This window comes from Haliotis rufescens, unplaced genomic scaffold, assembly GCF_023055435.1.
Source record: "Haliotis rufescens isolate VD_foot unplaced genomic scaffold, xgHalRufe1.0.p SCAF_8, whole genome shotgun sequence".
In the NCBI taxonomy this organism is placed as follows: Eukaryota; Metazoa; Mollusca; class Gastropoda; order Lepetellida; family Haliotidae; genus Haliotis; species Haliotis rufescens.
In genome coordinates, this window is record NW_025964372.1 from 11,422,477 (window position 1) to 11,438,764 (window position 16,288).

Genomic DNA, 16,288 nt, shown 5'->3' on the forward strand with positions numbered 1-16,288 from the left:
CTTAAATATCAACTACCACCATTAGACTGAAAGTGATGTCATTACCGGAAGGAAAAGAGTAACCATAAGTGACGTCAGCACCGGAAATAACATGGCAGGGTCCTTCTAACCTGGAAATGAAGTCTTTGGGTAGAAATAGACCTAGAGAGACCTCATTATATGAATGGAGGTAACTGTCATATTAAAGAAGTCATAAGCTCTCGAATGGTGCCAAATATCGAACGACTGGATGCAGGTGTTTTCCATACGAAGCTTCAAAAATGAAGGTATTTCCTAATGTTACTCCTTAATGCATCTACTGCTTACCTTTAGACAGAAACGAAGCTGTGCAAGGTCTAGGCTGAAGAAAAAGATGTTCCAGTCAAGTATGAAGCCAAACCAATGCAACTGCCACATGACCAAACAGAAGTGATGATGTCATGGAAACTTCATATTACTGCTTGATACACGCAATTTCATCTGAAGACATAGTGGCATGTGTGCGATGGGTGGACCCTTAGACGCAGTAATGTAGGATAAGTCTACAAAAGTAAAAAATATTTCGATTTTACTAAAGTTTTTAACATATCCTGCATTACTCCTTATAGCATCTGTATCAGACGGTACGGCGGAGGCCATACCTTCCGATGTTGTCCTCAATTTAGATAAACCCTATTAACACAAAGGTCAAGTAAACTGTACAGCGCGTCATCTGCGCAGATCAGTATTACTCGACTCAATCCTGTCCAAGAAATTGAGATCTTCCAGGTAAAAAAAACAGTAAGAGAAATTAGCATGAGCTAAAGTCTAGAAACTTAATTACCGAGCCAAGGCTGTAACCTGATAATCAGGGATGGTAACCCTGGGCTATAACGTCTTCGACAGGTCTCTCAGACCTCCAAAAACATCCTTCCATGATCACTCTAAGAGAACAGTTGTTATGTAGGGCCATCATAGAAGCAACCGCCCTGATCTCGTGAGGATTGTTTGGTCTTGGGGGAATCAAGGTCGGCAATCTCGTGTGTCTGAGGGATGACGGCTAATAACCATAGAGATATGGTATTACGGCTGACTTTGGTTGTGTAAGTCTGGAAGACAGGAATAAACAACCGTTTCCAGGCGCCACACAGAGTCTTGGAATGGCTGAAGAAAACTCATGCACAGGGTAGAGTAGGAGTTCTTCCCACAATCCTGGAGATGGAATGGTGAAGTCAGGTCGGGCTGACCTGATTCTTAGCAATAAAATCCCAACAAAGCCTGTGCATACCACGCTGAAAGCATATACGGGTGATATCGAGTAAATGTAACTCACAAAACATAGCTTTTGTGGCCAGTGCCAGGGGAAAGATCGTCTTCTTGGTGAGGTTAAAAAGAAATGGTACATGCAGTCTCAAATGGAGGACCACACAACCCCCGGAGTACCACATTCAAATACTGGCCTTCTTATCCTCAAGCTTGAATAAACGAGGAGGGCCTGTAGTTCCGGAATTTTGGTTATCTTATAATTCTAAATTAAGGGCCACCAAGTATGTCATAATTGAGCTGCCCTTCAGGTGTTGTTTGGTACGCAAATGTAGAAGGTACTCGGCCAGGAACTGAGGCGAGGCTGTAGTGGGATCCCAATTCTTCTCCTTACAGAAGGTTTCAAAGGATTGCCAGTTATCATCATATAAGCCAGGGCAATGGGCTTAGCTGCCTGAGCCAAATAGCCTTTAGCACCTAGGGCTCTCTTGAGATGAACCAGGCGTGCAGATGAAACCTGCCTGGTGTTGGGTGTGGCAACTTGCTGTGAGGGTGGATGAGTAAGTTCGACCACTCTGGCAGGGCTAGTGGGTCATTTTCTGCAAGACTTCTGTGGTGTATGAACTACCCCCTCGCCGGCCACCAGGGCACAACCAAAATCAGAGTGAGGCTCTTAGTTGCTCTTATCCTTTGTATCAACCTGGGAAGGAATAAAGGCGGCAGAAAAGCATACGCTCTAAGTCCTTCCCAGGTGATGCTGACTGTGGCTACCACCGATGCCTGTAGATCCGGAATTGGAGAGACCCAACTGCTGATGGATGAAGTTTCCACTCAGTCGGCTTGGATAAAGCATCTGCCAGAATGTTCCGACACCTGGGGATGTGCTGGACTAAAGTGAGAGTGTGCTGTCCCTTGGTTGCACAGTCACCAAACCACCGTGCTGTTGTCAGTGGAGATGGTGAGTTGAGTGTTCCGGAGACGCTCCTGCCAATGTGATTTTGCCAGAATGCGCACCTCCAACTCGAGGTTGTTGATATGCCATGTGTGCTGTGCCTTGGACCACAGCCCTGAAGCTGTCTGGTCCTGTAGATGTGCTTCTACGAATGTGGACCTGGATGCTGGGTAAAGTCAAACCCAAAGTAGAGGACTGATTCGTGAGGGATGAATCCTGCAAGTCCTTGTAGGATGCCCTAGGGACTGCTGAGCAATACGCTTTCGTGATACCTGTCTTTATCTTGTAAAGCTTTTAATTCTGGTGCACAAACTTGAGTACAATCCAGACATCGTGGGTGAGAATCCTTAGCAGACATTTTACCATGGTAACGAGCAAGCATAAATTAAACATGAAAAGGTTGACATCTTGTAGAAAGATTTGCAAAATACAAGAAATAAACCAAGGTTTAAATCGGGGACACAGAATTTATTGTATCAAATAACAAGCTTTAAACACTTGCTAAACCAACTAGCAGCTAAAGGTAAATATTTTTTAATAAACTACCAAGACAGCAACTGAAAAGAAAATGACTCGAGAAAAACGAGACACACGTTATGAAATTCAAGATTGCAGATACGAACAACAAACGTAAAGAAAAAGTACAAAAGTCTCTTCCCCTACAATTAATACACATTATTACACAAATACAAGCATAATAAATATATAAACACATACTCCGCCCGTAGCAGAAGAAATTAAGGTGGAAGCAGAGCGCAACCACAAATTAAGCCAAAAGTTTGAGACCAAAATTATACACAACATGCCTGCCCCGTGTCAACACTTCCTTTTGATCACTTGGCAGCTGTGTAGGGTCGGCTCCATACTTGATTGGAACAACTTGTTCTTCAGCCTAGACCTCGCAGAACTTTGTTTCTGTCAAAAGGTAAGCAGTAGATGCAATAAAGTGGCATTTGCAGTAGGAACTACCACACTCTGAGTGGGTGGAACTTATACGAGTGATCTGACAGGTCAATGCATTAACAGGTGAAGTCATGTAAACATCCACCCACGTGAGCGTTTCACAACAAGGACATAAGTTTTAATGGTAATAAATATTCATCAAACGATTCCAAGACTTTTCAACAAACGGGTAGGTCTTTGGTTTCAAAACTTATCTGCCATGTCGTCTTCACATCTTCAAAATATGTTACTGTGGAATGTCAATGATTTATGTTTCCAGTCCAGTGCAACATACAAATTAGTTCTGAGCTATCCTCTTGACGAGAACGAAATACGTTTGTCGGGATGAATAAGAGCAGTGTTTATGAACAGAACACCCTAATATGAATAACAGCACCAAACGTAATCCTGTTGTGCACGGTATACTTGCAGTTTATGAATAGCATTTCCCACAATATACAGGGCAATCAGTGATTTCAACAGGGGTTTTTTTTCGCTGTGTTCGTCTTGCCTTCATCTGGAATCTGGATGACAACGATTGTGAAAATCCTAGTTATGGTCAAAATATTTTCAAGTGATGAAAGTAGTTTTTATCGTTTCCTTCACGTTTTCATTGCCCAGTAGCAGTGTTTTAGTCTAGAATTTTTTACGTAGATCGAGTCATTTTGCTTCGGAAATCTTTTTTAAATAAACAACTGAAGTAAGATAAAGTTGACATGGTTCTTTTATGACTGTGCAATGGTAGATCTCAGTCTAGTAGAATTTATTTATTAGATCAGTGCCCAATTTCATAGCGTCATGAAAAAGTGCGACACGAAAACTTAATATTATTTCACGTCAGAATAGAGATGGGGAACTTAGACAAAACACAGACAGCCTCACATACTTCGAAACGATGTTCAGATAAATATTTGTCATGTCCATGTGTGCATGAACATGGATTTCAACATTATTTTCATCAAGATTATTCAGGTCACTGTCTACAAGGATCATCATCATCTTTTGTAACTACTTTGGCATGAACACGTTTTTGGTCTCGCACTCAGATGCTCTTTTTCTCTCCATCCATGACGAGCAACAATGTAATACACACAGCCTAATTCATGGCGTCATCACAAGATTCCTTCGAAATACCCACCCACGTGATCAGGGTTATGACCTCGGGATGAATTAATAAATTAATTTGCATTTTTAGTAAAGAAAGTTTTTCGTGAATACTATTACAATAAAAGATTATGCACATGGTATTTTAGGATTGCACTGCAGATTTCTTCTAATTACTTTCTATAACTTTTTGTTTGCCCCCTTTCTGACCACATGATCTCCTAGCAACAACGCCCTGTGAGCGCATCCGATATGGATTGCTGCTAACTGTCAAGTACTTTGTAAGTTTGCTTGTCTTCAATATGAGCAACAAAACATCAGAGAGTTGTTCACGATGATCAGGGGAGCCTTTGGTCATTTTGATTTTTACATTGATGACTTCATCGTGGAGAAAGTTCAATTCAATAACATTCCGACTGACAACTCAAATCAACAAGATGGTGTCCCACCCTTGCAAGTGCAACAGAAACTTTGACAAATTCAGGGCCCAATCTTGGGATAAGTGAATCAGTGTCACAGCCAGATTTCATTGTGGAACCAGGTCAAGGCGGATATGTCTGTCCACACAGCTTTTGTCAACCATACGTGACACCACACAGGCAATAGCAGTTAGGGAATGGTGCGGCCACCATGTTGCAGAAATTCGTCGATTCGAAAACAGCGCTACAAATACTTCTGGACTGAGCTAAATAGTAAAATTGTTTGGAGAGATCATAGATACTCGGACTTGAAGAAATGGATATTAAACTTGGCAGCAGATTGGTGTGGACAAAAGGGAAGTGATGCCAGATTGTACTTTAAAATTTGTGCTCGATGTGTATCCAAATCCACCAAACAAAAATACAAGGGACACATGTGGATCTAATGATCAAACACAGTTTTGAGTGTGAAAACTATGTGAAAGAAAAGGATATCCATAATAATAATTTTCTTGGAATATGTGTATTGGATTTTTCGTTTATCGTAAGTACAATATTATCTAGAGAGGCCTAATGTAGGACAAAACATCTAGTTTAATTTGTTACTTATTTATCAGTTGCTTATGTGCATTGTTATGTTGATACACGTGACATATTCATATATTGTAGTCAAGCTAAGACATATTGGCGCAACTTCAGGTGTCTCTGCCTCTTCCAAAATACTAGTTGAAAAATCTGTGTAATAATTTAAGTTTTATAAATATAATCTGATTATTGTGTGGTATGGATCTAACTGTTGAATGCAAGTGACCAAAACAAAACAAATATCTGTAATTTTCGGACTGAGCTGAAAGAATCTTGTCGCTAATACTTATCTAACTGACGTCATTTTCGTATTTATGTATCGTTACTGTTACATTAGATATCTAACCGAAACTGTTAATGTGCTGCTGTTCTGTCGTAAAGATATACACCATAAAACACGGTGACAAATGCATCGAATGTGTCACATGTACACATTGCCATGTGCTTTGCTATTTATAGCACAACCCTAAATAAACTCTGCCTACTGTGATTGATTCAGACGCCAAACATGACCGATTCGATTTTTTATGATAAAATTAAAGAAAATTTGTTGACTTATATCTAGTAATGGAGCCATTTGTGGTATCCAAGGTTTGTCATTCAAGTTGATACGAAGTTTGACGGTCAATGGTGATCTCGTTTACATACGTGGTGATCTCGTTTACATACGGTTTTCAAAAAGCTTCTCCCGACACTCGGTTGTGTTTACATTGTCAGTCACTGTTCGAAAGTGAAACACCGCACCTTGCAGGCTATTTATAGTCAGGGTGGGGCTTTAAGGAGGAATGCTGAATTAATTTAAAAAATCATATTTGCCAAAAATCGTAAAATGTTTGCTTCCTTGGTGGTTAATATGGACAATATGAATGAGTTACCTTACATTTTTTTATAAAACAAACTTAATTAAGTTGTAAATGTGTTATTTAAATAATGTGATAAACATAACTTTCATAAGAAGACAAAAGAAAACATGGATAACAACTTCTGGTTTATTGCATATAGCGACTTTTCGATGTTGATTCTTACACATTTATCAAGCTGGAGTGACAACAACCAAGTGATGAGAGGTATATATGCATCACATGTTGTGATAAGCAGCAGATTAACATTGTCAACAACAGGTAATAGATAACAAGTAGCATATAGATAATTGGATGAAGCCAAATGTACAGTAAGAACAACAAATAGCACACAGGTAATGAAGTACATGGGTAATGAAGCCAGATTTACATTAATAACTTTCATATTCATAAACATTACAATTATACCTTTCAAATGGTGTAAAACATGTAGTAGCAAAGATGTTTTACAAGCAGATAATTTCCTTGATAAATGTAGGTTTCATCTATCTCTCCAAAGAGTCCCTGGGAAGTCGGTGTCACAGAAGTAAAAGCTTCTGATTGACTGGTGTTGAAAGAGTTACTATGGTGAACATGGAAATACCTTTTTGGAAAGTGTTGCCACAAATCCTTTTTGAGAGTTTAATAGGTTTGAGAAAGCACAGCGTGGTACCAGTGGTAATTTTTTCAACAGCTATGGGCTTATTAAATACTTACCCTACAACTTGCTGGGCCAACCATTTTCCATGATTAAGTAAGCGGTGACATCTGATTTGTAACTGCAGCATGGGATGGAGGCCATCAACTGGTACTCGACTGAAACTGTAGCTACTGAAACAAGAAGACGGAATCATCTATATACCCCGCCCACTGTCCAATCTTGAAGACAATGACTTGTGCAATCAAATGAAGAAAAGGTTGAATAAAAGAGCTACTGTTTAACATCTCAATAAAAGAGTTAGGTACATGGTACAGATAAGGTACAAAACCTGGTGAATTTCCAATACATCTACTATGAATTCTTTTATAGCTTTGTTTATTGCAGTGTCAACAGGTGTGCCAATTAATTGAAAAAATAAAATATAATATAGAATCTTTAAATGACAAAGACTCTAAAGCAGCCTGAAACTTTTACCAAGTTTCATGGAGCAGTACATAACAGAACTGAGGTCAAAATGAGATCAAGTCTAAATATAATTTTTTTATAAGACAAAATAATTGGGGGAATAATAAATAGCGAAAGTTATATATACATTATATTGTGAATGTGTTTACCCAGTTTCTGAAAAATCTCTAAAATGATTTTCCAGTTCAGCTTTTATTCAATTCAGGGACTTGGTCCATATTAATAAAATTTATATATAATATATGTATTCAACGTCATAAGCGCCCCGTCTAATAAGCGCCCAAGACGATATTTGCTAATATATTGGCTAGTGAACAATCCCAATTAGCACCCCTTCGGATTGATCAATGTACACAAGACTTATTTATTCACGTATAATACACACTCGTGTGTTATATGCACCCATAATCATGGGCAATTAAATTCTGGAAAAATATATATGTCATATACAAACATTTCAGGCTGTCAGCATAGACCACAAAATTTATCTTTCAACTCTGTTTTTTCCACAAAAATAAGATTCTAATAAGAGCCTTCTATTTCTAATTTTGAGAGCACCCTGGGTGCTTATTACGTCAAAATACATATTTAAAATGCAGGGGAAACCAAAATAGCAAAACACACATCTACATCATATGGTGAATGTGTGTACCAAGTTGTATAAAGTTATCTCTTATGGTTTCCATGTTCTCCTCCAGAAACGAAGCGTGACAGACGGACGGACGGAGCCTGTGTCTATATCCACCGCCAACTTGGGCCGATGGATAATAGCATGAAATATTGTAATCCTTCAACTCTCTGCCTAATCAGAATGATGTGACCTTGGATTGTACAAGTGAAAGTAACTGGCAATCAGAAGACAGGTAGCTCCTATGGCATGGTTGGTGAGTCTCCTATTTTACACATGACAGGGGACATTTCAAACCTTCTAGCATCATAATCACCACTGGAGTCTGTTGTGTCGCCCAGCTGGATAATGTGAAGTGCAACACGACTGATGTCAACACAAAGGAGGCATGGACTAACTACTTGAATTTTCATATCTTAAATGTTGCACTATTTAGGCAGTAATTATTGATGAGCAAATCTGTGCTTGTCTTCTGCAAAATGCCAAATTAATCCCATTTTTGTTCATTTTAAGTTCAGTTCTATTAAAAAAATCACAGTTGTGACTCAGGACAGTTGGCTGATGAGGGACTTCAAATACTACAATGAGTAGTTACAAACCTTCAAATGAAAAGTGTTTGCTGAAATTCATCACGAAGAGAAATGTGAAAACTTTGGGCAGGAGACATGCTATATGGTGAAAAATATGTAAGAATGATGCATGTTTACAGTTGTATGTAGCCCTTAAAGTAGCAATCATTTTGATCGCCAACACGACTTGAATCTACACTGGCGACCTAAATTTATCTACTGTTCGCCACTTGGCTACCTAAAAAGATTATACTGTCGACAATAAATTATTTCTGATGCGACTAATGTCAACTGACTTAATATGGCACAAGTACTTGGGGTATTTTGAACCCTGTTGAAAGCCTTTTAAAAAAAACCCTTCTTCTTCCGACTAGTCGACTGACCCTAAAAAATGCTTCCGATACTCATGTTTTTTTACGATTAATTAACTTGATTGACATTTGCTCCACTGTTTTTCCGGTCACCAGCTTCCTGATTGCAATGGAATTCATATTACTGCATTTATTGTCTGTGTCCATGAAAATTTGATGGCTCCATGCAGCGGTGAGAGGATTCAGTTACCCTAAATGATAATACTGTGTGCAGTTTGATCGATTTTAGCCGACATGCGAAGACCGTTCTGCTTTACTTGACATTCTATCAATGTTCTTTTTCACCTTCGCACAGCAAAAACATGATCGTTCCACCAAAAGTTGTGACTGAAAAGAATGATGACAGTTGCATTGTAATTAATAATAGTGACGGTGGACACGATTCCGAGCCGATGGACACAAATGAAAAGACGGAGAAACTGTCCACCTCATCGTCTACAGGCGAAAGTAAATCGCAATCACTTCTTGAGAACAGAAAATGAGAATAAAGAACAGCTAAGGAAGTATGAGGGCTGGTCAAAATGTTCTCAGCCTGACCAACTTTCAACTATGGGCCATAACAAAGTGAACTTGTCAATGTAGTACATTGTTTGACCAGTTCATTGCAAGTGTATTTGGTCTGTTGAGGCCATTTGTATGTCTGCTTGTTGCCAGTGTAACGTGATAGGGGTCCAAATGGACACAGAAATGGAAAAGAACAAGTACCAAGCAGTCATCAAGTTTTTCACTTCAGAGAAAAGTGCTCCCCAAGAAAATCATGACTTTATGACAGAAGTGTATGGAGACAAGTGCCCTAGCTATTCCACTGTTAAATGTTGGGCAGCTATGTTTAAGGCTGACACCATTCCACTTCTCTGGCACCGAAGAAATTCAAGTCTTGAAGATCAGTGAAGAAAGTTATGGCCACTGTATTCTGGGATGCAAAGGGTGTGATTCTTGTTGATTACATAGAAAGTCAAAAGACGATTACCCGTGCCTACTATGCTGATTTGCTTCATCGCCTGAGAGATTATTTCAAAGAAAAGCGGCGAGGAATGCTGACTGCTGGAGTTCTACTCCTTCATGACAATGCTTCTTCTCACACTTCTTGACTTGCAAAGGCTGCTGTACGACAATGTGGGTTCGAAGAGCTTCCTCACCCTCCATACTCACCAGACCTGGCACCAAGTGATTCCCACCTGTTTCCTAAACTGAAAGAACTCCTGGAAAAAACTGTGACGACAATGATGACCTCAAAGCTGCCGTGAATGGGTACTGTATATGACCGTAGATAAGCCGATCTAATAGATAAGCCGAGGTATCAAGTTGGTCCTTGAAATCTGTATCAAAATGTTATGTGCAGTAGATAAGCCAGACCCCCAACCTACAACTACGACTCGTCATGATCTGTCATCGGAAATAGAACATCAACAAATCCATATTGAATTACACAAGTTAATCCTGTCATTACACCATCGGTAATAAAAAGTGTTTAATTGTATATCTGGACTCATGTTTGTTATCCATATAATCTATTTCATCAAGTTTAATTAAACTTTCATTCAATAATATTTACATTCATTTCGGTGTATACCCAAATGCATTATTTCACAGAACTTTGATGCAGTGATTGGAAGGAATTGTATCTAAAACTATTATTTTTTCAGGAATAATTTTAACAACAACAATAACATGTATTTTTCAGAGAAAAAGTATCAATTTTGCTTATCCTGAAGTATCGCTCTCTTTTCCAAATAGTGTAAACTGGTTGCAGAACAGGTACTGAGTGTTCCTCAGCAACATGATCTGTCTTCACTTGCAACCACGAAGAAGCCGAAGATGCTTAATTCACACTGCGCATGCTGCAAAATATGGCCATTACAAGATTATGATGCGAACAGTAGATACAGATGTTGTAGTGCTTGCAGTTATGGTTTCCCAGATCAGCTTGCCAATTCATTCGAAACTGTGGCTAGCCTTTTAGACTCATGAAATATAAGCATGTCTTGAAATCATGTGCTTTTCCAATGTTTCATGCTGACAGGATGTGATACTGTCTCAGCCTTTTCAAGACATGGTACGAAGATGGCCTGGACTAGATGGCAAGTCTTTCCAGGGGTCACGCAGGCTCTAGTCGCTCTGTCTTGTGCTCCTGGAACCATCACAGATGCTGCTATGAACATCACTGAGAAGTTCATAATATTGATGTATGACAGGACAAGCCTTTGACATGAATGTTGATCAATCCAGAAAGACTGTTCGCCATGAAAAACTCAATTCATGCCATCCAACGAATGCAACTCTTGTCCAGCATGTCAAAAGGGCAGCTTACCAGGCAGGTCATATATGGTCAGTCACTTAATCCACAACCTGAACTCCCATCTCCAACTGACTGTGGCTGGATACAGAAGGAAAGTGGTCAGTGTTCCCCACTGGATGACATTACACCACGCATCAAAATCTTGTCAAGAGTTGGTCTCTTTTGGCTGCAGAAAGGGATGTAACAACCGATGCAAGTGCAAACAGTCCTCACTTAAATACAAAGGACTTTGTTGGTGTGAGGGCCAGTTTTCATAAAAATGACTATTTTATTTTCAACACTTTTAACCAGTATGTGGATCAGTATTTTTTTCTTATAAAACTTTTAGTGCATGTTTGGTAGTTACAAAGCTAAAACAGTGGCCAGGAAAGGCAAAATTTTCTTTACCTACTGCGCATGCACAAAATGAAATTATTTTGTGTGCCTCCATATCTGAAAATGTTCGCTTGGCATTTAATGATAAAAGTTCTTTTATCATAAAAGGCACATTTTCTCTGCTTAGCCGCTCCACTATAGCTGAACTTCCTGAACTGTGTTCCCAGAGAACAGAAAAACAGCTCACCCAAACGCACCCCTTGAGACGCGCAGAAGCACTGGAACCACCTGACCAAGCTGGTAGATTCGTCACTCTTTCATTCTCTTACCCTATGTCCGAATCACTGGCGAAGAAGGCACGGCTGGGTGGGCGCTATAGCGTTTGAATCAGGATAAGCAAAAATCATATTTTTATTCTAAAAATACACATTTTACCTGACTAATTGCTTGAATCCCACGGTAGGTGGTGGGTTCCACCTGTGGGCATGATTCAGATCAATTTTAATTACTCCTTAGAAACATGATAAACCTTTTTCATCGGGGGTACCACCTCCTTTTAAAGAGAAGAGTAAATCTTATAGATTTCGTTGATTTAGTCAAGTTCGCAAAGGAAAATATTTTTCCCCACATACTTTTAACAATTATAGTGTTAAGAGAAGGTCATAAAGTCAACACAATTGTTTTCATTCATGCTCTGAATTACGTATTAAAACAGGGGAATATGTTATGGTCATTGGTTATGGGACAGTGAATCTGCTTGATAGTGGGTGAGTACTTGTAGGAAGGTCTATCTTCTAACTACTAATGGTCTAAATTGGTGAATTCCAGCAACACCTTGTGTGGAGAAATCTCTGAGATAGTGATTATGAACATTCCATCATCGTCAGGATGGAACAGTTGCTGTGAAATGCTAGGGTTGATTCCAGGACGGATGAGAGTGGAGGGATGTGAAACTGTCTGTCTGGTTGACCTGGTAGCTGATTCTTAGAGACAAGATCCCATCTCAGTCTAAGCTCCGCTGATGCATGTTCGCCGCTATGAAATCTTGTATGGGAGAAATCGATCGCATGTATTTTGACATCCTGACTGAAGCGGCTAGGCCAGTAGATATAACATCTTTTCTCTTCTCTCTCTCTCTCTCTCTGCACACTGAGATACCACAGTTTAACATTAACACCCCACTCACACACACCAAGCTGACCAGTCCTACTTTTAGCCTCTTAATGCTGCCAGCTACGGTAACAACAAGCATCATCTTTTATTGTCTTTTTGTATGATGCGGTCATGCTCTACCACTAGACTATGAAGGCGGTTCCGGTTATGATGGGGATAAACTTCATGTCGGGATAAACTTCATGTCAAAGCAATCCTGATGCATGTGATACCAAGAAGGATTAAAATACATACTAGTATCAGAGTTTGTGTTTACCCCAGCCATATGCAAAAAATTGCAATGACGCAAAAAAAAAACTACATGCACCCACGACACTTGTTAGAAATTCTATTTTAATCTTAAAAATGTTTACTTCACGCATAACTATTTGTTGTTTTGTTTAACGTTTTGCTCACATCTGAAAAGTGAATTGACAAGAATGCATCCGATCACTTTTCTTTTCGATGTCATGTCTGTAACGGAATTGCTGATTGGTAGAAAACGGAAACAGAGAGTTAAGCCAATTGCAATCATAACAATATTTTGTCATTGTTACTTCCAGAAATGCTGGCAGAAGATGGCAAAAGTTTGAGAAAGAAGAATGTGATTTAACACCAAATATAGGCAGTGACAGTATTTAGAAGAATGTAATTACCCACTAAAATGTTCAGGCAGGGGTTTACGTGTATGTTATTTTTTAAGAAATTGTATTACTGTACATAAGTGGATTAAAAATTGTAAACGGAATGAACCACACATTTTTTTATGAAGTCAGCACCAGTAGACACTTTAAGCCAATCACTGGATCTAACTGTAACTTTTTGATATTAAAATGATACAATTATTTGATGTTACTGAAATATAGCTTTATTGATATTGACACACAAGCATGCATGCAATAATAAGTAATGATATCTCAAACAGTTATTAAATTCAATACGATTCCCGAAACATGAGCGACCATGTCTGACTTATGTTTTTGTAATGGCTGAAATTAATTTGATGCGTTTGATGGTAGCTTAAACTTGAAAGACTGAGGTAGGTTGTTTTTTCGTGATTACTGATGACAATTAATAGAACTAGCCCACTGAGATACCATGCTGCAATTTAACATCAATACCCCTTAATGCCGAGCCCTTGACAGGGTAACAACAAGTACCATCTTTTAACGTCTTTTGGTATGATGCGGCCGGGGATTGAACCCAGAACCTTCCGCTCTTCGGGCGGACGCTCTACCACTAGACCACAAGGCAGTCCTCAACTCTATGAAGAAATGCTAGGATGGTAGTAACTTGTGTTCACTATTAAATATGAAGAATATGGTTATGAGGTTAAAAATATACACACATAAGAACAGACACATACAGATTTTAACCAGGCAGTTTATTTGTGCTCAGAATGGCCTAAAGTACACCATTTTAAAACATTTAAAACATTTAAAACAAATTCCTCGGGGGCATGCCCCCAAATACCCTTAGAACGCTTCACGATTTTTGGGATCGCAGCTACCACATGCAATGGGACCCCTTTCTTTTAGGACCCAATGCAAACACTGTGGTATGGTCTGTAACAAACTGGGGAACATGAATTATGTCCTACCTGTGGGCTTTCTCTATTGGCTGAAAGCAGCGGAGATCACAGTCTTCTGGCAACGGGATATCATCAACTGAGGGAAAATACAAACAAAATGTTATCACCTTGATGCATTTGCCTCAATACATTCTCCTAATAATTTCATTTTAAGAGGAGCCCCATCCCCATCTTTTCTTGACTACCCCCAGAATCATGTATCATAAACCATTTTGACTTGACTAAATCAGGTGACAGCACACCTCAACAATACTTATCTATAGTCATCTTTAATTCTTTATGTCTCCTCCTTGTCTATGCAAGGTTTCATGAAAGAATACCTATAAGTTTTGGAGACACAAAAACGGAAAAATCCCTAAAAATCCGAAAGCACCAGTTGACAACCTGGCAAAGTTTCATGAAAGAACACCTGTTTGTCTTAGATATATAATCCGGACAAAAATGATTATGGACGGGCAGACAAACTTGACTACCATATCCCCCCTGTAGCATATCAGGGGGAATAAAGAAACTTGAACATACAGTGGTCCCTCGCTACAAAGCTACCAATGGGGTCCAAATAATTGGTGGGCGTTATAGACGATGAGCCGTTTAACCGAGGCCGAGGCGGGGGAGCGCGCTCGGCAAATCTCAAATCATCAATATGTGTTTATCTCACGTCACGTCAAAATAGTATATATTTTTATGGACCTAGATCTACCTGTATATCATTCATTTATTAAATCTGTCACATTTCACAATGTCTGAAATACGTATTCCATTTCAATTTATCATTTTTGATCGATAAATTAAAAAATTATTCACTATTTCCCACAATGTTATTGAAAATAAAATTCTCGGACACACATTTCGACAACAGGTCCGCATCGAACATGTCAAAGAGCAAAATAAAGACGTTTTAAGCAAATCTTTAAATATATTATACAAAGTGATAAATAAAATCAACAAAAATATATCTAAAAGTAATCAAACTTACATCTAAGTTATTATTTCCATCGTTTCGTGCGATCGCTTGTAATGTAAGTCAAATGACATCTCGGCTTTCGTCGCCTTGAATTCTCGGCTCGGACACAATGTTTAATGCAAAAATTTATGCATGAAAAATCTTTGTCACCGCTCGTAACCTAGCACGATACATTCACGAAGTTCCATATTTTTAATATATATCGTGATTTCCTGCTTAAAACGTTCAGATACAACACCATTTAACAAAAAATCTTTTTTGCCAACTTCTGAAATTTATCAAACACGAGCTTGGTATCACAGCTATAATTTGATTGGCTGCCTGAGGTCACGTGCTCAAAATTGACCAGCGAGGGATCACTGTATGTCACTTGGGACCACTAATTTTGGACAGATTTTCCATCGCCTGTCTTATAACTAACTTGTAAAATTTTCTTGTACACAACAGAGCAGCACCAGGAGCGAAACCAAACAGCGGCTTCTTTATTAACACCTGCATTCCTCTCATTATATTCTCAATTGGTTACATATTGGGTACATATGGTTATAGACCCGTGAAGATCTGGGGTAGAATAGGTCTTCAGCAACCCATGCTTGCCGTAAAAGGAGACTAACAGGATCGGGTGGTCAGGCTCGCTGACTTGGTTGATGCATGTCATCGATCCAACTTGAGTGGATCGATGCTCATGATATTAATCACTGGATTGTCTGGTCCAGATTTGATTATTTACAGATCGTCGTCATATAGCTGGAATATTGCTGAGTGCAGCGTTCAACAACAAACCAACCAACCAACATATGTTTATACGGTGGGGATCTTAACTGTCCAAGTTATAAACTCTTTTTAGCCCCGCCCCTTAGTCCCCGGGGGTGGGGGTAGGGTTCAGCCCTTCTACTTCTCCATTTGGAATCCCCACCATTGGAGAATGCTTCCAACCAAATATGGTTGATAACTATCACAAAGTTCCAGAGAGGAAGTCGTCCAAAGAAATAACGCCAAGTTACCCCTATTTCGCCCTGCCCCTCAGCCCCTTGGGGGGTCAGCCCTTCAATTCGTACAATTTGGAATTCTCACCACCGGAGAATGCTTCCAACCAAATATGGTTGATATATATCTCTAAGTTCCAGAGAAGAAGTTGGTGAAAGCAATATAGCCAAATACCCCTATTTGGTCCCGCCCTTCAGCCCCTTAGGGGGTCAGCCATACCATTT

At 39.3% G+C, this 16,288-nt stretch overlaps 1 protein-coding gene across 3 annotated transcripts in view; it reads right to left on the bottom strand.

Moving 5' to 3' along the window:
- LOC124113764 (nonsense-mediated mRNA decay factor SMG7-like) overlaps positions 1-16,288 on the bottom strand; it is a 282,423-nt gene that overhangs the window by 181,009 nt on the left and 85,126 nt on the right. For all 3 annotated transcript variants that reach the window (XM_046474276.2, XM_046474277.2, XM_046474275.2), the window contains exons 14-15: positions 14,123-14,189; positions 6,780-6,893 (exon numbers count right to left, since the gene is read on the bottom strand). In XM_046474276.2, the coding sequence (XP_046330232.2) occupies positions 6,780-6,893; positions 14,123-14,189 (181 nt within the window). The remainder of the gene's footprint in view (positions 1-6,779; positions 6,894-14,122; positions 14,190-16,288) is intronic.